Source organism: Saccopteryx leptura, chromosome 7, assembly GCF_036850995.1.
Source record: "Saccopteryx leptura isolate mSacLep1 chromosome 7, mSacLep1_pri_phased_curated, whole genome shotgun sequence".
NCBI classification, from domain to species: domain Eukaryota; kingdom Metazoa; phylum Chordata; class Mammalia; order Chiroptera; family Emballonuridae; genus Saccopteryx; species Saccopteryx leptura.
This window is the reverse complement of record NC_089509.1, coordinates 50,995,069-51,018,134: the sequence shown is the minus strand read 5'-3', so window position 1 is coordinate 51,018,134 and position 23,066 is coordinate 50,995,069. Positions and strand designations below refer to the sequence as shown.

Here is a 23,066-nt window from a genome sequence, read left to right as displayed (position 1 = left end):
AACCAGAAGTTTTTTAGTTAGAATGAAGCATAATTGTTAAGTGACTGTAAGCATTGATCAGGTACATACATTTCATTTGAAATGCTATTGACTGGGTATATCTAACAAACACTGGCTTTACGTGCATTGGAACACCTTCAAAGTCCCTGCATCATCTTCCATCGTGACTTTCCCGATCTACCTCGAGTTCAGTCCCTACAAGGGAGATTGTGTTTTACAGACCTAATGTCCTCTACTCTCCCTTTTGTTATTGACAATTAAGAAAAAGTACGGATTTACCTTCTTGGACCAAGTTAACATAAAACTCTGGGATGTATGTTTAGTTGTGCCTGAGGCAAAGGAAGATGATCATTTGTTCCTTAAAGCCGAAACGCTTGTTTTCCCTGGAGAAAGGACCATCAGAGCTGTGGGTATTCCCTCCACTTGGCTGCATCTTCTACTGTGTTATTTTTGGTTTCTTTTCTCTGAATACTATTTTTGTTATATTCTTTTCAGTTTCTATTGCCTTGAAAGCTGTGTTCACACCCATTATTATACTTTTCAAAGAGTGAATAGAAGTTGCAAATAAACGCAAAGATCTGGAACGCCTTTGAAAACATCCTGACATAAAAATATGCAAATTAAAGGCATGTCCAGGATACATTATGAATGTACCACATGTCACATACTCCAAACCAACATCATTGATACAGAATTCCAGTTTCCAAAAACAGTCTCTGAACTATCCCAGGGATTAATATAAGACAAAGTTAGTACTCCTTTGAGTATAGGGTCAGGTCCAATGGCATAGAACCTGTTGGAACGTGTGGTGACTATTCAGATTCCAGAGTCCTACTCTCTGCTTACTGAATCCCAATTCCAAAGGCAAGCACCTAAAAAGACACACTTAAGTTTCAAAAACAAGTCTGAACATAACCATTATTACCCTGATTAAATTGAGTTGGAGAAGATTAAAAATCTTAACATATTTTATTATGGGGGGGCTAAATGAATGCCTTCACCATGTCTAATTTCTTGACTAGTCTGATGACTAGAAAATCAATTTAACCACTGTCTGGCGGTGAGTAGACAGACCTACTGCACAAATTGTGTCACAGACATGATCACCGGTTGGACAGTCTAGGCCAAGGGTCCCCAAACTACGGCCCGCAGGCCGCATGTGGTCCCCTAAGACCATTTATCCAGCCCCCGCCGCACTTCCGGAAGGGGCACCTCTTTTATAGGTGGTCAGTGAGAGGAGCATAGTTCCCATTGAAATACTGGTCAGTTTGTTGATTTAAATTTACTTGTTCTTTATTTTAAATATTGTATTTGTTCCCGTTTTGTTTTTTTACTTTAAAATAAGATATGTGCAGTGTGCATAGGGATTTGTTCATAGCTTTTTTTATAGTCCGGCCCTCCAACAGTCTGAGGGACAGTGAACTGGCTCCCTGTATAAAAAGTTTGGGGACCCCTGGTCTAGGCAGTCAGTAATTCCTGTGACCATCCAACCAAATCCAAGCAACAGCATATTTTTTAATGAATAATATCTTCCTAGGACATCACTGCAACAGAGGACAACAAAGGTTATTCTAGTGTTTTACAGTCTAGGAAAAGCCATAAAAATAAAGCTACAAATGGGCCTTAGAAAATCAGCATGACCTAATTAGGCAGAAGAACCAAAATAAATTTGATGGAGTCTGCCTTTCCTATGTTTTTTTCCACTAAAATTATTTTATTTGGTTTTACACTAAAGCTTGGAGAAAGAAAAAGAAGGTCCAGGCATATTAATGTTGGCATAAGGCTATGTATGCATATGTATCTATATATATACAGGGTGAGGCACAAGTAGGTTTACAGTTGTTCATATAAAAAAGATACAGTCATTAATAAATAATACCAGAATAAACTCTGTATTTCCCATACTCACAACTGTAAAGCTACTTTTTTGCAGCCTGCATATGAATATTGCTCTGGCTACACAGAGCGGGAAGAGAGGTCATGAGAGACGAAGCAGGAGGAGCACAGGGAAAGTCACAGTTAATGCGGAAGGAAGCAAACAAAGATTCTGCAGACTAAATAAAGATGTTTTTGACAACCATCACCAAGGCTAGAATAAACACAGCATTATTTGGTTTTGCTAGTTTAAAATCTATTCAAAAAAATCAAAGAAGGGACTTTGTGCTAAATCCTCATTTTCCTGTACCAGAAACTTTAACCTATTTTATTTGCGAATCCATATAACACAAAAAGTTTTGAATCATGTAGTTCCTTTTAATAAAATTAAAGTGAGTTCAGAAGGATAACATGTCTTCAACATCACCCTGTTTAGTAAAGTCAAGTACATATGTCTTGTTTCTTAAAGGTACTGTTAAATGTTAAGTAAGAAAATGATTTATTTAGCAATTTAGAAATACTGTATGCTGTCATTACTATGATATATTATTCTCAAATAATGTGAATCATTCAAATAATGTGAGTCATTATTAGCCATTTGGGAAACTGTAAGCAGATTTGGAAGATAGCTATATAGGTAAATTTCATGATCTCTATTCCCACATGGAGAGACAAACAGGTCCACAAAAAAGAATAATTTCCTTATGGAACTCCCAAAAAATGACTAAAGAGATAATAGTTTTGTTTAAACCATTATCCAGAAATAAAATATTTGCTACAAATATTTGAAATCTGAGCCAACAGTCTCACTTGAGCCATAACTTATATTCTAAGTTGTATGTATGCCTTTTCAGATCGTATATATATAGTATTTAGGCATGAAAACCACCTACTATTTGTTTAACTACCACTCCTCCCCCCCCAGAGTCAATTATCCTCTTCAGCATGAAATTCTAGCCCTATAACGTGATGATTTAAAAATCCATCTCACAGTACTAGATGAAGATTAAATGAAGTGGTTGTGCACTTAGTAAATTATAAATCAGGGTTCTTAGTTAAAAAAATAAACAGTACACTTAAATTTTCATTGTGATGTATAATAAAAATATTAAAACTCATGTGTTCTCTATAAATTTGATTGCCTGTGTTAAAGACCAAGACAATTCTAAACCCCAAAGTAAACAGATTCCACAATACTAGGACTTTGACTAAATCATTGCGTGTGCCCCCCACCCTGTTCCTTTCCTGTTGCTCTCTCTTCAGTCTCTGTTAAGTATCCGTGGCTCCCTGTTTTCCCCACGACGCAACAGCAAAACAAGCATTTTCAGCTTCAGAGGTCGGGCAAAGGATGTCGGTTCTGAAAATGACTTTGCTGATGATGAGCACAGTACATTTGAAGACAGCGAGAGCAGGAGAGACTCACTGTTTCTGCCACACAGACATGGAGAGCGACGCAACAGTAACGTTAGTCAGGCCAGTATGTCATCCAGGATGGTGCCAGGGCTTCCAGCCAATGGGAAGATGCACAGCACTGTGGATTGCAATGGTGTGGTTTCCTTGGTGGGTGGACCATCAGCTCTAATCTCACCTACTGGACAACTGCCAGAGGTGATAATAGATAATAAGTTAGCTACTACTGACATTATACACCAATTTGAAATTATCAAGGCCTAGGCAGTTTAGCCTGTTATACCATCCTGCTTCCCCAAAATGAAAGTCCTTAAAAATAATATATTATTTACTGAGTGCAAAGCAGTAGAGTTTTTAGAACCAATTGAATTGTATGGGACCATTTCAAATGCTTTAGGTTAAAAGAGCCCAGGTTTTGAAATCTGGGATCAAATGCATATCTGCAAATTCAGTTAAACTACCAACACAAAATAATGACCACCTTAACAACCAAATCATTATTATGGATATATGTTCACTGAGAATTGTGTAATTATTTATTTATACTCTGGAAATTTTATGTGCTTATAATGAAATATTATAATAAGCAATATAGATAAAGGGCAGTTGTTACATACTGTCAATATTACAGTGACCCTAAATATCTTGATTTCTATTAAAATAACTCTAAAATGTTATTTCTTATAAAATGGCATATAGAAATAATTAAAGAAATCTCAGGAAAGCACACACATTTCATCGTACATCTGTGTTTGTGCATGAAAAAGATTGGCCCTTATATGTCAATATTGTCAATATAGCCTCAATTAAATAATTTATCCTTGGGGCTATTAATCCTGTATTTATTTGGGGGGAATATTGATCTGATTATTAATTATTAAGATAAACAAAAAATTTTGAATTTGAATAAAGTGAAACAATATATAACATCAGCATGCTTATGAAAATTTCCCTGAAAATTCCAGCAGGTTCTCTTAATATAATTGCCTTATACAGTTGCATTTTAACTGGTGAATTCTTGTTAAAGTGTATCGCCTATGATAATTAAAAAACTGTTTATAACTTAAAAACAAATTCAATATTCTATTATTACTTGAAAAATTGTTATTCACAAAAATTGCATGTAGCATGATTTTCCAAAGAAATGTTATGTGGTGTTGTCTTCTTCATTAAAAAGGGTGGTTTGAGCCATCAGTATTTGGTTTGCAGGGCACCACCACTGAAACAGACATCAGAAAGAGAAGGCTAAGTTCTTACCAGATCTCAATGGAAATGCTGGAGGATTCTTCCGGAAGGCAAAGAGCAATGAGCATAGCCAGCATCTTGACCAACACAATGGAGGGTAAGAGGCAGGCCAAAGGACAGCTGGCTTTCCATGATCATATACTTCGTGGAACTAGGTCTTCTCTTTAAATTACCACAGTCAATATCCGAGGATCAGAACTGTATAATAGACCTAAATGTATGATATATGGAATACATATTGCTCACAATGATTATAAAAACTAATATTATCCTTATTTCTTATATATATATTAATATATATATTTCATATATATATTATTGATGGGATTTAGAGAAAGAGGAAAGGAGAGAGAGAGAGAAAGGAACGTCTATCTGTTCCTCTATGTGCCCTGACTGGAGATCGAATCAGGAACCTCTGTGCGTTGGGATGATGCTCTAAGTCTAACAAACTGAATTATCCAGCCAAGACATTGTCCTTATTCCTTTTTTTTATTATTAATTTATTGATTTTACATAGATTCTAATGTCACCCATGTTCCCCAGTACATCCTCCATCTCCCTCCCCATAATGCCTTCTGCCCTTCCCTCTAGGATTTGCTTTTCTGCTCTCATCCCATCCTATCACCCTATCATCCCCTTTCCCTCTGTCTGCTTTCCTTCTGGATCCTTTCATCCCGCCTCTGTTTCTATTCCACTCCTCAGTTTGTATTGTTCGTCGGATTCCTCATATGAGTGAGGATATATGATATTTTTCTTTTTCTGCCTGGCTTATTCACTTAACATAATAGTTTCCAGTTCCATCTATGTTGTCACAAAAAAATAATAATTCCTTCTTTTTCATAGCCCCATAGTATTCCATTGTGTATATGTATCAAAGCTTTTTAATCCACTCATCCACTGACGGACACTTGGGCTGTTTCCAGGTCTTGGCTATTGTGAACAATGCTGCCATAAACATGGGGGTGCATTTCTCCTTTTCAAACTGTGCTATGGTATTCTTGTCCTAAAAGTGGGATGGCTAGGTCAAAAGGCAGTTTGATTTTTAATTTTTTGAGGAATCTCCATACTGGTGGCTGTACCAGTCTGTATTCCCACCAGCAGTGCAGGAGGGTTCCCTTTTCTCCACATCCTCACCAGCACTTACTCTATGTTGTTTTGTTGATGAGCACCATTCTTACTGATGTGAGGTGATATCTCATTGTGGTTTAAATTTGCATTTCTTTAATGATTAGTGATGAGCATTTTTTCATATGCCTATTGGCCATCTGTATGTCCTCTTTGGAGAAGTGTCTATTTATCTCTTTTGCCTATTTTTTGATAGGATTGTTTATCTTCCTGGTGTTGATTTTTACAAGTTCTTTATAAATTTTGGTTATTAACCCCTTATCAGATGTATTGTCGAATATGTTCTCCCATTGTGTGGTTTGCCTTTTTATTTTGTTCATATTGTCTTTAGCTGTGCAAAAACTTTTTCATTTGATATAGTCCCATTTGTTTATCCTGTCCTTTATTTCCCTTGTGTGTGGAGATAAATCGGCAAATATATTGCTGCAAATGATGTCGAAGAGATTATTGCCTATGTTTTCCTCTAGGATGCTTATGGTTTCATGACTTACATTTAAGTGTTTTATTCATTTTGAGTTTATTTTTGTGAATGGTGTGAGTTGGTGGTCTAGTTTCATTTTTTTGCAGGTAGTTGACCAATTTTTCCAACACCATTTGTTAAAGAGACTGTCTTTACTCCATTATATGCTATCACCACACTTGTCAAATATCAATTGTTCATAAAGGTGCAGGTTTATTTCTGGGTTCTCTGTCCTGTTCCTTTGATCTATATGCCTGTTCTTATGTCAGTACCAAGCTGTTTTGAGTACAATGGCCTTGTAGTATAACTTGATGTCCGGAAGTGTGATACCACCCACTTTATTCTTCTTTTTCAAGACTGCTGAGGCTATTCATGTTCTTTTTTGGTTCCATATGAATATTTGGAATATTTGTTCTATACCTTTGAAGTATGTCCTTGGTATTTTAATAGGAATTGCATTGAATTTATAAATTGCTTTGGGTAACATGGACATTTTAATGATGTTTATTCTTCCTATCCATGAGCACGATATATGTTTCCACTTGTTTGTATCTTCCTTGATTTCTTTTATCAATGTTTTATAATTTTCCACGTACAAATCTTTAACTTCTTTGGTTAAATTTACTCCTAGGTATTTTATATTTTTTTGTTGCAATAGAGAAGGGGATTGTTTTCTTAATTTCTCTTTCAGACAGTTCATTGTTGGTGTATAAAAATGTCTCTGATTTCTGAGTATTAATTTTATATCTTGCCACCTTGCTGAATTCATTTATCAGGTCCAGTAGTTTTTTGACTGTGACTTTAGGGTTTTCTAGGTACAGTATCATATCATCAGCAAATAATGATAGTTTTACTTCTTCTTTTCCAATTTGGATGCCTTTTATTTCTTCTTCTTGTCTGATTGCTGTGGCTAGGACTTCCAGAACTATATTGAATAAGAGTGGTGAATAGGGGCACCCCTGCCCTGTTCCTGATCTTAAGGGAATTACTTTTAACTTTTTCCCATTGAAGATGATGTTAGCTGTGGGCCTGTCATAAATGGCCTTTATCATGTTGAGGTATGTTCTCTGTATTCCCACTTTGCTGAGAGTTTTGATCATGAATGGGTGCTGGATTTGATCAAATGCTTTTTCTGCACCTATTAATATTATCATGTTGTTTTTGTCTTTCCTTTTGTTTATGTGATGAATCACATTGATTGATTTGCGAATATTGTACCAGCCTTGCCTCCCCAAAATAAATCATACTTGATTATGATGTATGATATTTTTCATGTATTGCTGGATCCAATTTGCTAATATTTTGTTGAGAATTTTAGCATCTAAATTCATCAGGAATATTGGCCTATAGTTTTCTTTCTTTGTGTTGTCTTTGCCTGGAATCAGAATTATGTTCGCCTCATAAAAGGAGCTTGGAAATTTTCTCTCCTCTTAAATTTTTTGAAATAGCTTGAGAAGGACAGGAGTTAGTTCTTCTCTGAATGTTTGGTAGAATTTGCCTGTGAAACCATCAGTCCCAGGGCTTTTGTTTGTTGGGAGTTTATAGATAACTGTTTCAATCACATTTTTTGTAATCGGTCTATTTAGGTTTTCTGATTCTTCCAGATTGATATTTGAAAGATTACATTTTTCAAGGAATTTGTTCATTTCACCTAGGTTGTCTAATTCTTTGGCATACAGTTATTCATAGTATTTTCTTACAATCCTTTGTATTTCTGCTGTGTCCTCTGTTATTTCTCCACCCTCATTTCTAATTTTATTTATTTGAGTCCTGTCTCTTTTTTTCTTGGAGATTCTGGCTAAGGGTTCATCAATCTTAATTACTTTTTCAAAGAACCAGCTCTTGGTTTTATTGATTCTCTCTATTAATGTTTTAGTCTCTATGTCATTTATTTCTGCTCTGATCTTTATTTTCTTCCTTCTACTTCCCTAAGCTTTACTTGCTGTTCTTTTAGTTGCAAGATTAAGTTGTTGTTTTTTTGAGTTTTTTCTAGCTTTTTAAGGTATGCATGTAATGCTATGAACTTCCCTCTCAGGACTGCTTTTACTGTGTCCCACAGATTTCAAGTTGTTGTATGCTCATTTTCATTTGTTTCAAGGAAATTATTTATTTCTTCCTTGATCTCATTGTTGACCCAGTCCTTGTTTAATAACATGCTGTTTAGTTTCCAAGTGTTTGAGTGTTTTTCAGTTTTTCTATTGTAGTTGATTTCTAGTTTTATGCCATGTGGTCAGAGAAGATGCTTGATATGGTTTCAATCTTCTTAAATTTGTTGAGATTTGTTTTATGCCCTAATATGTGGTCTATCCTAGAGAATGTACCATGAGCACTTGAAAAGAATGTATATTCTGCTGCTTTAGAGTGAAATTTTCTGAGGATATCTATTAAATACAGTTGATCTAGTGTATTCCTTAATTCTGTTGTTTCTTTGTTAATTTTCTTTCTTGAGAATCTATCCATTAATGTTAGTGGGGTATTAAAATCCGCTACTATTATAGTATTGCTGTTCATCTCTCCCTTTATGTCCATCAAAATCCGCTTTATATATTTAGGTGCTCCTGTATTAGGTGCATATATATTTATAATGGTTATCTATTCCTGTTGGATTGCTCCCTTTATTATTATGTAGTGACCTTCTTTATCCCTTACTATATAGTCTTTGTTTTAAAATCTATTCTGTCAGATATAAGTATTGCTACCCCAGTTTTTTTTTTTCATTTTCTTTTGCATAAAATATTTTTTTTCATCCTTTGAGTCTATGTGTATCTTTGTTTTGAGGTGCATCTCCTGTAGACAGCATACATACAGGTCCTTTTTTCTTATCCATTCAGCTACCCTATGTCTTTTGATTGGAGCACTTAATCCATTTACATTTAAGGTTACTGTTGATATGTAGTTGTTTATTGCCACTTTATTCTTTAAAATTATATTTCTATTTTACTATATTCTTTTTCCCCTTTGTCTGTTTACAACAGGCCCCTTAACATTCCTTGCAGCATTTATTTGGTTGTAATGAATTCCTTGAGTTTTGTGTGTGTGTGTGTGGGGGGGGGGTTGTTTTTGTTTTTTGTCTGGGAAGCTTTTTATTTCTCCTTCAATTTTAAAAGATAGCCTTGCTGAATAAAAAGTCTTGGTTGTAGGCTCTTATTCTGCATTACTTTGAATATGTCTTGCCATTCCCTTCTGGCCTCAAGTGTTTCTGTTGAGAAGTCAGATGTCATCTTTATGGGAGCTCCTTTGTAGGTGATAGCCTTTTTTGCTCTAGCAGCTTTTAACATTTTTTCTTTGTCTCTTAGCTTTGGTATTTTAATTATGATGTGTCTTGGTGTAGGTTTTCTTGGGTTTCTCTTTAATGAACTTCTCTGTGCTTCTTGAACTTGTGTGACTTTTTCCTGCATCAATTTAGGGAAGTTTTCAGTTATGATTTCATTGAACAAGGTCTCTATCCCTTGTTCTTTCTCTTCTTCAGGAATCCTTATGATGTGGATGATGTTTCTCTTAGGTTGTTGTAGAGCTTTCTCAGAGTTTCCTCAGATCTTTTCAGTCTCTTTTCTATTTTGCTGCTCCACTTCTGTGCTTTCACTTATCTTGTCCTCTAAGTTGCTGATTCAATCCTCTGCTTCATCCAGCCTGCTTTTAATTCCTTCCATTGTAGTCTTCATTTCTTATATTGTGTTTGTCATTTCTGTCTGGTTCTTCTTTATGATTTTCGTGTCCTTTTTGTTGCTTTTAATGTCTATACTAAAGTGTTCATTGAGTCCATCCATTGTAGCTTTGAGATCTTTAAGCATCTGAAAAATCATATTTTATATTCTGTATTTGGCAATTTGATTACTTGTGATTCGTCCAAGACTTTATCAAAGGATTTATCTTGTTGAAGCATATGACTTATGCTTCTCTGCCTACTCATTATTCTCTATGACTTATAGGCTTCTTCCAGCTGTGATTTCCTTACCTAGTAGAGCCTCTCTGAAGTCTTGATTTGTTTGTTTCTTCTCAGTTTTCTTAACTCAATGATAGTCTTGTTTACTGATCTCAGCAGGGGTCTTATTTGGAGCTGTATCCAGGAATGCAGTGGGCGTAACCTGAGACTTTGAAGTCCGGATCTGCCAGGTTCTCTCCAGGGGTGGGGTGCTTTCTTAGTTTCAGTAAGGGTTGTGTATCTCGGATTTCCATGGAGACCTGAATTACTGCCCCTCATCCTCACTTCCTGTTTTCAGCTGTGTCTTGTTGCTCTGATTGGAGCTGGAGAGCTTTCTGGAGGAGGGTTCAACCCCTCCCCCAGCTATGGCCACCTCTGCACTGAATGAGTCAGTTTCTCAGGCCATCTTATGCATTTCTTTGCCTGTCACCATCTGTCTCTCTCCCCCACTTCTTTTTGGAAGACAAGCCAGCCCTCTCAGCTGACCTCATTTCCAGGTCTCCAGGCAAGTGGCTGTAAGTGATATTCTCTGCTCTTCTCCTTGTAATGAGAGCCCTTCTGGACTCTCAGTCTCACCCCACCTTCATTCCTGGAAACAGGGGAGACCCACCGCACCTCGGCACTCCTTACCAGACTCAGTGTGGCTTCTTCTTTGCTTCTTAGTTTTTGAGACCTGTTCTTTTAATCCAAAGTTGGTTTTACATGCTGATTGTTCCTAAATTAATTTGTACTCCAGTTTGGTGGTATGAGCTGGGAGTCTGTGCATCTGCCTACTCCACTGCTATCTTGGTTCTCCCTTATTCCTTTTTGACTTGGATCCTTATCTTCCGTGCACAGTGGTAGTCTCCCACTTGATATTATATCAGTGATTATTTATTCTTTTGCTGTTATCCTTATACAATTAAACACTTCTCTTTTTAATTATTGGTATAGAGATAGCAAAAAAACAATTCTTTCAACCTTTAATATTTTTTCCAGGCAAAGAGGTAATGATGGGGTTTGGAGTAGAACATGAATGAGTTGGAAAAATCAAAACATGTGTTCCAGTTCAACAGGGACCCTATAAAAAGATCTCTCCCCCATATTCCACATTTTCAGAAACCATTATACTTCTCCAAAGGAAAGCTGACATAATGCTTATCAATTTTGACACAGAGGAATGGGTAGTAACTATTACTCCCTTGTTCATTTGTTAAGTAAGTTACCACTTCTTGAAGTTTAGAAGGATATAACATTAGTTCTGCAATGTAAAGTCAACTATATAAAATATATTGATATGTATTCTTTAGACAGCATCAATTATATTTTGTATCTTGCTCTGTTAGTGTATTGGATATCTGAACAGTCACCTAATTATTTTATAATAGGCTTCACCCATTAAAATTACTAGTAATTTTTTTTATATATTAGGCCAAAACTCTGAAACAGAAGGACATATGAATAATAGAAGTACAATTGAGTCTTAATCTATACTAAAAAATACATACTACATTCTTATTGTGTGGAAGATCAATGCTGATGTGGAGACAATCAGAGGAGAGAATAAGTCACACATATTAATAAGGATCACAGTTTTTTCAACAATGTTTTTAAGAAGGTACTTTCAAGGCCCTGGCCAGTTAGCTCAGTTGGAACATCATTTGGAATTGACAGGGTTGTGGGTTTCCTCCCAGGTTAGGGTACACATGAGAAATAACCAATGAATGAATGACTGAGTGGAAAACAAATGAATGCTTCCCTTTCCCTTCCCCTCTCTCACCCTTCCTCTCTGTCTCTCTAAAAATCAACCAATAAATAAATTATTGAGCCTTGGCTGCCCAGATAGATCAGTTGGTTGGAGCTTCATCCCAAAGCCCAAAGTTTGCTGGTTTGATTCCCAGTCAGGGCACGTACTCATACAGGAACATATTGATGTTCTTGTCTCTCTGTGTCTCTCTGCTTCTGATTTTCTTTCTCTCTTTCTCTAAAAAAATATTTTCAAAATAAACAATAATTATTTGGTACATTTAATATTTCTGTAATATAAAAATTCTATTTGAAGCAAAATATTAAATTAAAAATGTTTTTTATTTAATTAAAGGGGAAATAAATTTCAACTAAAAGAAAAATATTTTTATTTAATTAAAGGGGAAATAAATTTCAACTAAAATTATTTCATATTTTAATAAACATTTTATGAAAATCTTTAATGTTTCTTCTTAAGTTTATTAAGCTGTTATGTAAACTTCTATTCCCTAAGTAGAAGCATCAATTTTATCAAATAATATATAATTTATGGCAACAATTTTTTTGTAATGTTATTTACTATACTGTTCCTCTTTATTATTCCTCCAGAACTTGAAGAATCTAGACAGAAATGTCCACCATGCTGGTATAGATTTGCCAATGTGTTTCTGATCTGGGACTGCTGTGATGCATGGCTAAAAGTGAAGCATCTTGTGAATTTAATTGTTATGGATCCATTTGTTGATCTTGCCATCACTATTTGCATTGTCTTAAATACCCTCTTTATGGCCATGGAACACTATCCAATGACTGGTCAATTCAGTAGTGTATTGACTGTAGGAAACCTGGTAAGTTTATTTGAAGTTTACTTATTTTCTTGGACAGGCATGGGGGATAAAGAGCAAAAAAGAAATCCATCTGTGCTGTTAAAACAAAAACTATATTCTCTTTTTCTTGTCAGGAAAAAAAATCTGTAAAAACATTACAAGGAATCTCAGTGATAAGGTCTAAAATTTAACTAGTTTGAATGCTGATTGTTTAGACCAACATCCAGGCTGATTGATAATGGTGTCTTACCAGTTGTAAACTTGTGAAAATTTTTACTGTCATTCTTGCTAGAAATACAGATCAAGAGAAACCATGAGATCTAAATCTAGCTTCACAAACACGAAGCTTTAACACTCATAGCCTCTGAAAAGATCACGTCCATTGAAAGGAGCACACAGGTTGATTTCTATACAAAAAAGGACATAGTTGTTTCAGATGGAATTACCTAATACAGCAGTTTCAACCTTTTTCATCTCATGGCTCACATAAACTAATTACTAAAATTTTGCACCAAACCAAACAATATGTTATACTTTTATTTGCTGATCTGACAAAAGAATACATATAATTTTGATTCATTCAGGCCAGATGGCCATTGTTGTGTTGGTTGTCATTTTTTAATTTGAGAATCCAAGGGAAAAAAGTCAGTACCCCTGACTAAATAGTCAGATATCCCATATTTTAAAAATTCTTGTGGTACACTAGTTGAAAATCACTGATCTAGTAAAATGCTTCAGTAGTATTCACATAAAAAAGAAATAGTTGGTAAAAATGCATTTGTAATTTAACCATACTTTTGGTTCAGATTACTAGAGCAGGCATCCATGTATGTGTGTGCTGATATGTACATGTAGTCCTAAATTGTATACAGAAACTGAAATAGATGAACAAATAAGAAAAGTATTTATATAATTTATTACTCAAGACTGTTCTTTTCGACACAAAATACAAAAGAACTCAAACTTAAGAGGGGGGAAGAATAGTGACTTGTGGAATAGAAAGGAAAGATAAACCTACTAAACCACATTTAGGACAATTTTTTAGTTGCGCTCCAGGAAATTGCTTTAACCAAGGACTTAGATGTAGCCCACACATTCATTGCATCCTTTACCTCTAGGTCAGGAAACATGTTCAGCTATAGCTCACTGGTTTTACATCTTGTAACCTCTGCACTGAAAAAAGACTAGCTCTTCAGTTCCAGTTCAAATACTCTCATGATAGGAGGACTGTGTTTGGTATAGATTTTTTTTGTCATAGCTTGAATTTTGCTGACTTCTGGTTTAATCAGTCTTGGCAGAAGGTGGAGTCATATGAAAATATGGCAGACTTTAGGAGCAATACATGTAGAGGAACAATCCGCAACAGAAGGTAGAAAGGAAATTCTGGACATACAGTTACATAAAATTGCATAAACATCTACTCTAATACGTGGTTTCAACTTCATTTCATTTTTTGTGTCAATAGAAAGAACCCCAGCAGATTCCCAAGATTTTCATCTTTGGCACTTGTTATATTGATTTTTGTGTGTGTGTGATTGTTCCTTGATATTTCCAATGAGTCCACACAGTCTCCTTTTCTGATCTTCTTTTCTCATGCCTATTACAGCTGTTTTTACTCAATGTTTTTCTGTTCTCAATAACTTGTTATTATTTACTCTTGTGATATGTCATGTTCAAATCCTATATTTCAAACAAAATGTTACAGACCATTGCTAAAGGGCAACTTTAAACACAATATATGGTAGCTGAAAGATGATCTTTCCTCAGTTTATTGAAAGTCCTAACAAATATCATTTTACTTTTTTGTTACCTCTAGTAGTGGCCTGCCAACTTCAAAGATAGGAATCTTATCACCATTATGATTGATTTCCCCCTTATTTCTTATATATAAGTTGATATAAAAACTTGTTACTTCTTTCAAAGTATGTCCTTTTTAATCCTATATTTTAATATTATTAAAATATTTCTGGTACTCTGCACTCAATATGCTATTACCTTGCTAAAGTATCTATTGTCTATATATGTAGGTCAACACTCTTTTCTGGCTTTCAAAACTCCCTCACCCTGTCTGAGGCCATCCTTCCTATACCAACTTAGTGTCCATATTTTCCTAAACAGAAACCATCAGCCTTCTCACTGTACTACACAAACATCACACACATTTTTATTGAGTGACATATAGGAAAATATCTCATTGTCGTCTACATTCACATTTAGGGTATTCTGACTCAAATCACCATATCTTAGTTCGTCATATTCTTTAAAGCTCAATTCCAATCTTATCTCCTCTAAAGACTATCAAATTAAACTCTTTTCTTTACTCCAAATGCATCTGTAAATAAAACATGCTTGAATATTAAACAGTTTCTTATTGTATTTTTGTTTTATTATAATTCTTGATTTTGAAATCCATTATAAATTACTCCATGGCTAAGGTCATGTGCTATATTTTTGTGTGCCTCCAACAGTATATACATGGTTGTTGCTCAATAAATAACCAACTCATCATTTCATACCCCAAAGGGCTGATTCAGGTAGCAAGATATTGTGGAAGAAGATGGACCTTACAGTCAGGTGAAACTGGATTTGACCTCATTGCCAATGCTTACTAATAATGTAGCATCTGGACATGTCTGATAAAACATCTGAGTTTTGGTTTTCTATTACTAAAACGGATATAATAATACCCATTTCCCAGAGTTGTTATGAGGTCAAGTGAGGTAATGCGAAAACACTTAGCACTATGTCTGGCATCTAGCATGTGCTCAATAAACAATTTCCTTCCTCCTATATATACTAGCAACCTTTCTTTGTAAAACTGATGAAAAATAGTTCTGCTCTAGCTCTTGTATTTTTCCCAGGACATTGGGGTGTTAAGGAAGTCAGACAAATGAAGGAAGAAATTTGTCAGAGTGAAGCAGGAAATTGAGGTTTTATAGAATTTCAATGCTGAAGCAATTGAGTATGGAAAAGCACTAGACTAAAGCACCAAATCTGGGTGCTAAATGTCTGTCTGGCTGATCCTGAAAAAGTTACCTAGATTTTTGGATCTGTTTTCTCATTAGTACATTGTTCAAACTAGATAATTTTTATGTCCTCTCAGTTCTAAAATTCTATAATTTAGGAGTAACAATGAAAAAAATGAATTGGGAAGTGGAGTGGAAGACTGATGACTGGTAGAGCCATTGGTAAATTGGAATTAGTGGCAAGGATATAAGATTCATCAAGATGGAGAGCATAGATAACAAGGAGCAGACTTGAATTAACTCTTGAACCTTAAGAATAGGAAAATGTGTAAATTGACTTTCTATTGGTTGATAGCATTTTATTATTAATAATACCTTATATTCATAAAGCATTTTATAATTTAATTCCTCATCTCACACCTCATTTAATATCAAATTTATAATAAATATTTATATATAAAAATACTTTATATTTCACATAGATATAAAATATCAGATGTAAAAATATATACTTAGTATGTAGTTAGCTATGTAGATAGGTACATAAAATATTGCTTATATCAGTGATTTTCAACCTTTGTTTCTCATGCACTCATAAACTAATTACTAAAGAAAAAGGGGCCCTGACCTCTTCTTCCTTAGTAACTAATTTATTTGTGCTATGAGATGAAAATGGTTGTATTTAGTCAGGGGCACTGACCTTAGTAATTAGTGTGTGTTTGTGCCATGAAAAAAAAAAGGTTGAAAATCACTGCCTTATATCATAGGTACTTAGCTAAATTTTGACTATATTATATACCTTAGATGGTTGCACTTCATATTTTATGGGGTTTATTGTTTTCTTATTAAAATAAATTTAGAATTTCTATGGACTAGTTTATTACTATTCAAATCATTGCATACTGCCTTATAAACAAGAGCATAAAGGTTTTGGTTGAATTGATTAACAAAAGCATTTCCCATAAAAGAATTGCAGAACTTTCAGTTTTTACTTAGATCAATGTGTCTCTTTTACATCCTGTTTCAAAAGCATGTAAAAATTACATCACTTCTCTGTAATTGAATTGATTAAATTTGAGTATCAAGAAACCTCAAATCTCTCTTGAGTTTCTCTAAGATGCCCCGTTATGTCTTTGTTTTTTATTTTGTTTCTACCTTTAGAAAACCCATGCACCTACCTTAGGGATTCTCTAAGCAAGAAATCCTCTAATCAATCATAGTAGTTTAGACAACCTCTTTATCACACAAACATTTCCAACTAACTTGTAACTGGTTATCCAAGGAAATTGATTTGTAACTTCAACGAACTGGTTACTTTTCTTACTATAGCTTTCATTTTAACCAGTGATTAAAGGTATATGATATGTCCATATTCTGCTAAACCCAGAAGGGAACTCAGAGCATGGTAAGCATGGTACCTGTTCTAAGGATCTTATAGGTTCTTTAGAAGAAAAAGCCTAAAGAAACACCACTAGCTAAATTATTTTAATAAAATGATTTGGTATAGGACATTAATTTAAATTTCAGGACAGGAATATAACAACTGTTTGAAGGAAAATAATTACTCTTATTTATTGAAAAATAAGACACTTGGGAGTTAAATCTTAGAGTTCACCTGGAATACCTCTTGCATTAATGGACTGCTATTTTGCTGTCTAACTCATTCCCTGGAATAATAATTATAATAAATAACAATAATGTGTATAATAAATAAAAATAATGTGTATCCCAATTTCTAAATAAAATTTGCTAAGTGATACAATACTGATAGAAGTCTAAGAATTTTAGATATAAGCCTGATAAACCATCTCAATAAATATCATTTCACAGGTAAGGAAAGTGAAATCACAAATGTCAAATAATTTGTCACCATTTCTAAGTATATTTCAATTTCATCCAAAATGAAAAATATCAAACAACAACAAGAATTTAAAGATGCACATTCAAAAAACATGGGAATAATGAAACTAAAACCATTACAACAGAAGCTAGTAATAATGGAACAAAAAGCTACAGTTACGTGAAATACAGTACAAAGGAAAGGAACTGGTCTAAGCAAGTGGAGGTTCTGTAGAGCAGACTGATCAATATCAGAACTTCAGTGTTTAGAATGAACATATGTATATTTTTAATGTAAATTAACAGAATTTTTTTCTCTGCCCAAGTAAATGCTCAATGGTATTCAACCTATGTAACCTTCCCATCCCCTCCCTATTTGCTCATGCTAGTCCCTGTGCCCCCCAAACAAATCCAAATGCCCCAGATTTCTTAACTATTGGTCCAGATTTACAAGATGATTCTTATCTCCATTGTAGCAATTAAATTTTTACTGTCACATGTCATTACATAGAATAGGTTAGAAAGTTTTCACTGAACTTATCTCCTCATTAAAGAAACTGGTTTAAAAGCCTATAAATTCACTGTCCATAAGAGTTATGTCAGCCTAAATGAACTAAGTTTATTCAATTTCAGGTTTGTATATCTTAATTACTATTTTATTTTTATAGCTAATATAATATCTATCATTTATTAGGTGCTCAGTAATTTATTTTAAGAATGAATAATAAATGACTATAGAATCATAAAATCCAAAATTTCAAAAGACAAAGAACTTTTGCAGTAGACAAGAAATAATTATGTAGAGTCCAAACAATAAATACTTAATATGATTTTTATTAATTGTCTGGGTTTTAAAAATTATTTGTGATACAAAAAAAATCAAAAGCAGATAATGTATGTTTATAAGCCATATGTTAGCTGTGTTTATAAACCATAGGTGGATATTATATATATATTTATATATCTATTATGTATATTTAAATATGCTATATATATAGGGTGAAACATCAACTGATAATAGTTGCTTCTCATATGAATCTTGACCAGGCCAGCCCAGAGTTTTGAGCCAGTGACATTAACATTCCAGGTCAACACTTTACTGTGCCACCATAGGTCAGGCAATAGAGTTTTAAAATTATGTAAACATAAGCATCATAATCAGTAACCTTGGTTGACTTTAGCTAAAATAAGACATTTAAAAAATTTTTTACTCACTGACAATGCTAAACCTACACATGTGCTAAATTAGACTACAATATACTAAAAACAATCCTATTGATATGTAGGGCCTAAATTGAAAACATTTAAAACTATAAACAGCTGTAATTTTGTTATAAATTGTAATTAAAAGATTACTATTAAAGAGAAGTGTTATGTTGAGATTAAATTTTAGATGAAAGAATGTAAGTGTAAAAAAAAAAAGAATGTAAGTGTAAGGTATAGGTTTTCATAATGCAGGACACTTTCTAGTTATTTCAGAAGGACTAAAAAGATCACCTTTGTAGATCATTTACCTAGATAGTTTCTAACACCTTCCTAGATAGTTTAATATATTTCTATAATTAAGTTGCCCATTTCAAATAGTATCTGCTTCTGAAACTTTGTGTAAGAAATAGTATTTGTTTAAATTAGAATTTATTTTACATTCACTAGGGGTAAAAGACTAATGAAGAGTCCTATAAAATGAAAAAATCATTTTTTAATGTGCATTCCACCATCTATCTGAAATTTTTCATGTAACAGGCTTGCTTAAAATACATTTCATTTTTATTTGAGTAAATAAATGATGAGCAGAAGATACTTTTTTCTGGATGGGTATTTCACTTAGGTCTTTCTGTGACTTGGAAAATGATATGTTAGTTGTATTTATGTATTAGTAAGAGTGAATCAAGAATTGTTAATCAATATGATGGTTAGGAAACTGATTTTGATATATCTTTTTGACGTAGTTTCTCCAAGGTAGAGACTGACTTACCTTGGTAAATGGTAGTTAATTAGAAAAATTTTTTTAAAAGATGTTTTTTCAAGAGTAATTTTATAACTCTTCATGTACTTGAGTCTCTTTGCCTTGGTTTTGAGTTAAGAAACAAAGTTTGAATTTGTTTTTTTTATTGTCAAATAGACATTCACTCAACCACTCAAATAATTCCTTAATTTTAATTGTGAATGTATAAATACTGAGGATAGTCTCCTGCTGATTTTGATTCAATATGCAGTTTCTTCCCTTATGAATCCATTAACCTTAATTCGGAGGCACAAATCCAGAGATCATTATTATAAAACATTTGTGGCAAACTCACACTTTTTTCAAGAATTTTTATAAAATCATAGAAATAAGATGATGGCTCTTAAAAAATCAAGAAAAAACATCTTTTTTACTAAATTTAAAGTATTTCTGTCTAACTTCCAATAACAAATTTGTTCCTAAAGCAAAAATACTAAAAATACTAAAAAAAAAAAAAATTCTGTGGCTATAGTGGAAGCATAGTTTATCTTTAAAGAAAAACAGCCTGGCCTGACCAGGCGGTGGCGCAATGGATAGAGCGTCAAACCAGGATGTGAAGAACCCAGGTTGGAGACCCCAAGGTCGCCAGCTTGAGCGCAGGCTCATCTGGTTTGATCAAAGCTCACCAGCTTGGACCCAAGGTCGCTGGCTTGAGCAAGGGGTTACTCAGTCTGCTGTAGCCCCACCGTCAAAGCACGTATGAGAAAGCAATCAATGAACAACTGAGGTGTCGCAATGAAAAACTGATGATTGATGCTTCTCATCTTTCTCCGTTCCTGTCTGTCTGTCCCTATCTATCCCTCTCTCTGACTCTCTGACTCTCTCTCAGTCTCTGTTAAAAAAAAAAGAAAAAAAAAAGAAAAAAGAAAAACAGCCTGACCTATTGTGGTGCAGTGGATTAAAGCATTGACCTGGAACACTGAGGTCACAGGTTTGAATCCCAGGGCTTGCCTGGTAAAGGCACATATGGGAGTTGAAGCTTCCTGCTTCTCCCCCCTTCTCTTTCTCTCTCCTCTCTCTCTAAACATAAATAAATAAATAAATAAATAAATAAATAAATAAATAAATAAATAAAAATTTAGTAGATATTACTTAATACCAAGTTTAAAATGTGGATGATGAAATGCTTTTAAATCAGCTTTTTCCTGAAAATCTATCAGATTTAATAAATAAAACAAATTTACTTAAAATACTCCCCTGAAATAAAATGCTAAACTTGTATCAATTTGTCACATTTCTTATTTTAGGTCTTCACTGGGATCTTCACAGCAGAAATGGTTCTCAAGATAATTGCCATGGATCCATATTATTATTTCCAAGAGGGCTGGAATATATTTGATGGAATTATTGTCAGTCTCAGTTTGATGGAACTTGGCCTATCTAATGTGGAGGGATTGTCTGTACTGAGATCATTCAGACTGGTACCTGCATAGACTGTTTATATTTTTCTTTCATTAAAAGAACACTTATTTTGAAAGGGAATCAATATGTATTTATATAATTATTTACTTTTAATGATATTTTAAATTTATACCAATATGTGTAGTATTCTAAGAAAATATGTGAATGTTCTCTTTAAAGTTAAATGTGACTATTTTCTAAGAATGATAAAAAGCAGTTAAAACACTTCATAATGATTAGCTCTGTGGGGCACATTCATAAACACTTGTGTTCTAAAATTATGCTTTAAATTCCTCAACTTTCTTTTTTGCTTTAAATTTGAGTAGTGAGTTCTTTTTTCAAAAAATAAAATTAGTTGCAGTTACAGTTTTATTAACTTAAAATCATGTTTGTTTGATAACCAATTTATGGAAACAAGAAGAACATACATCTGCCTTTTTAGAATGTTGCTTTACACATTTTTAATATAAAAACTTTTGTACGATTGTACTCTAGAGTCTAGATGGTCAGCAGGCACAAGACATACACAAAAGAATGTTCGTGCTACTCAAAGGATTTTAAATCTGTAAGGAAATGCCGATAAAAAGTTTAAGTCCCAATTAATCTTAGCTTTTTATCAATCTTAACTTATGTTAATAAAGGTACTTTAAAAGTATATGTAAGTACACTTGATACCATCATCACTTTAAACAATAGAAAAACAAACTTCTTTTGATTTTAGCAAAAAGAAATCATTAAAAAAGGCAAAATTTTATTGGAAATTAAGTAAAATGTGTATGTCTTTAGATTAAAGGAACACCTTCTATAAGTTTTTTATCAAAGTAAGTTATTTTACTTTTATTTCACAAATGTTTGTCAAAATATATAGCTCATGCTTTTAATATTTCTTTTTACTGACAAAAATAGAGTATGAGGATAGCATTAGTTTGCTAAATTCACAATGTGTCTAATCAAAATATTAATTTGTTTTTATAGATGTATTTGTTGATGAATCAGAAATGTTTTATTTATCACATCTGAAATACGTCATCTTTTTATTTTTGCATTTAAATAATATGATTTTATTTACAATTCCAATACATATTGTTAACACTTTTTTCTCTGATTTGTATTTGTTTACTATGTTTTGAGATTTTATATCCACTTTTATATCCCTCAGAGGTTGGTCTATAATATGTATACTAATAAAATGATGTCTGACTTCCAAAATTACATTGTGACTACTACTAAGATGACCTTTTCATTTGATTGCAGCTTCGAGTTTTCAAGTTGGCAAAATCCTGGCCCACGCTGAATATGCTAATTAAGATCATTGGCAATTCAGTGGGGGCCCTGGGAAACCTCACCTTGGTGTTGGCCATCATTGTCTTCATTTTTGCCGTGGTCGGCATGCAGCTCTTTGGTAAGAGCTACAAAGAATGTGTCTGCAAGATCTCCAGTGACTGTCAACTTCCCCGCTGGCACATGAATGACTTCTTCCACTCCTTCCTGATTGTGTTCCGTGTACTATGTGGAGAGTGGATAGAGACCATGTGGGACTGCATGGAGGTGGCTGGCCAAACCATGTGCCTTATTGTCTTCATGTTGGTCATGGTCATTGGAAACCTCGTGGTATGTATGTATTATAAATATTCATAACTAAAACTAGATCAGACAGTAGCTAGAAAGGTCACCTTATGCAGTAGACGTATCTTTAATTTATCATCAATGACCTAGACTCAAATCCCAGTGCTGGCACTCTAGACATGAACCAATTACTTTACTTCTCAAGTTTCCAAACTATGAATCTAGAATAATAAAACTGAAATATTGTGGTTGATGTGGTGATTAAATGAGGTCTATCTGAAGGTTTGGAAACAAAAATAGTTTTTTCTTTAAAGAACCGTTTTTGTAATTAAGTGTAACTTTATCATAAAATTTTTATATATTAATTATTTTTATCTTAATATTATTTTGATAAAATAATAATCTCCAATAAATCTACTCTATATTGAAATTGTTCTTTATAAATTCAGAGTTCATATTGTTTATTTACTCAAAGGCATAAATTGCATATTACAAAATTTTGAAGAAAAATTTCAATGAAGTAGAGCATTATATTTTAACTATGCATTGTAATTATCCAAATGACTTGGAAGTGGACAAAATATAGTCTTTCCTATATTTGATTTCTTAAAAAATATAAATTTTGACTGTTTAAGTTACTCATATATGTGAACATTGACTAGATATAAAAATTATTTTTAGCTCTGACTTAAAAGCACTA

At 33.6% G+C, this 23,066-nt stretch overlaps 1 protein-coding gene across 6 annotated transcripts in view; it reads left to right on the top strand.

Annotated features, from left to right (window-relative positions):
* LOC136378242 (sodium channel protein type 3 subunit alpha) overlaps positions 1–23,066 on the top strand; it is a 144,796-nt gene that overhangs the window by 72,142 nt on the left and 49,588 nt on the right. For 2 of the 6 annotated variants that reach the window (XM_066344863.1, XM_066344864.1), the window contains exons 13-17: positions 3,139–3,339; positions 4,495–4,627; positions 12,372–12,610; positions 20,647–20,820; positions 22,055–22,411. In XM_066344863.1, the coding sequence (XP_066200960.1) occupies positions 3,139–3,339; positions 4,495–4,627; positions 12,372–12,610; positions 20,647–20,820; positions 22,055–22,411 (1,104 nt within the window). Of the gene's footprint in view, positions 1–3,138; positions 3,484–4,494; positions 4,628–12,371; positions 12,611–20,646; positions 20,821–22,054; positions 22,412–23,066 lie in introns of those variants that run through there. The other 4 variants (XM_066344861.1, XM_066344862.1, XM_066344867.1 and 1 more) reach the window with 3 other exon arrangements.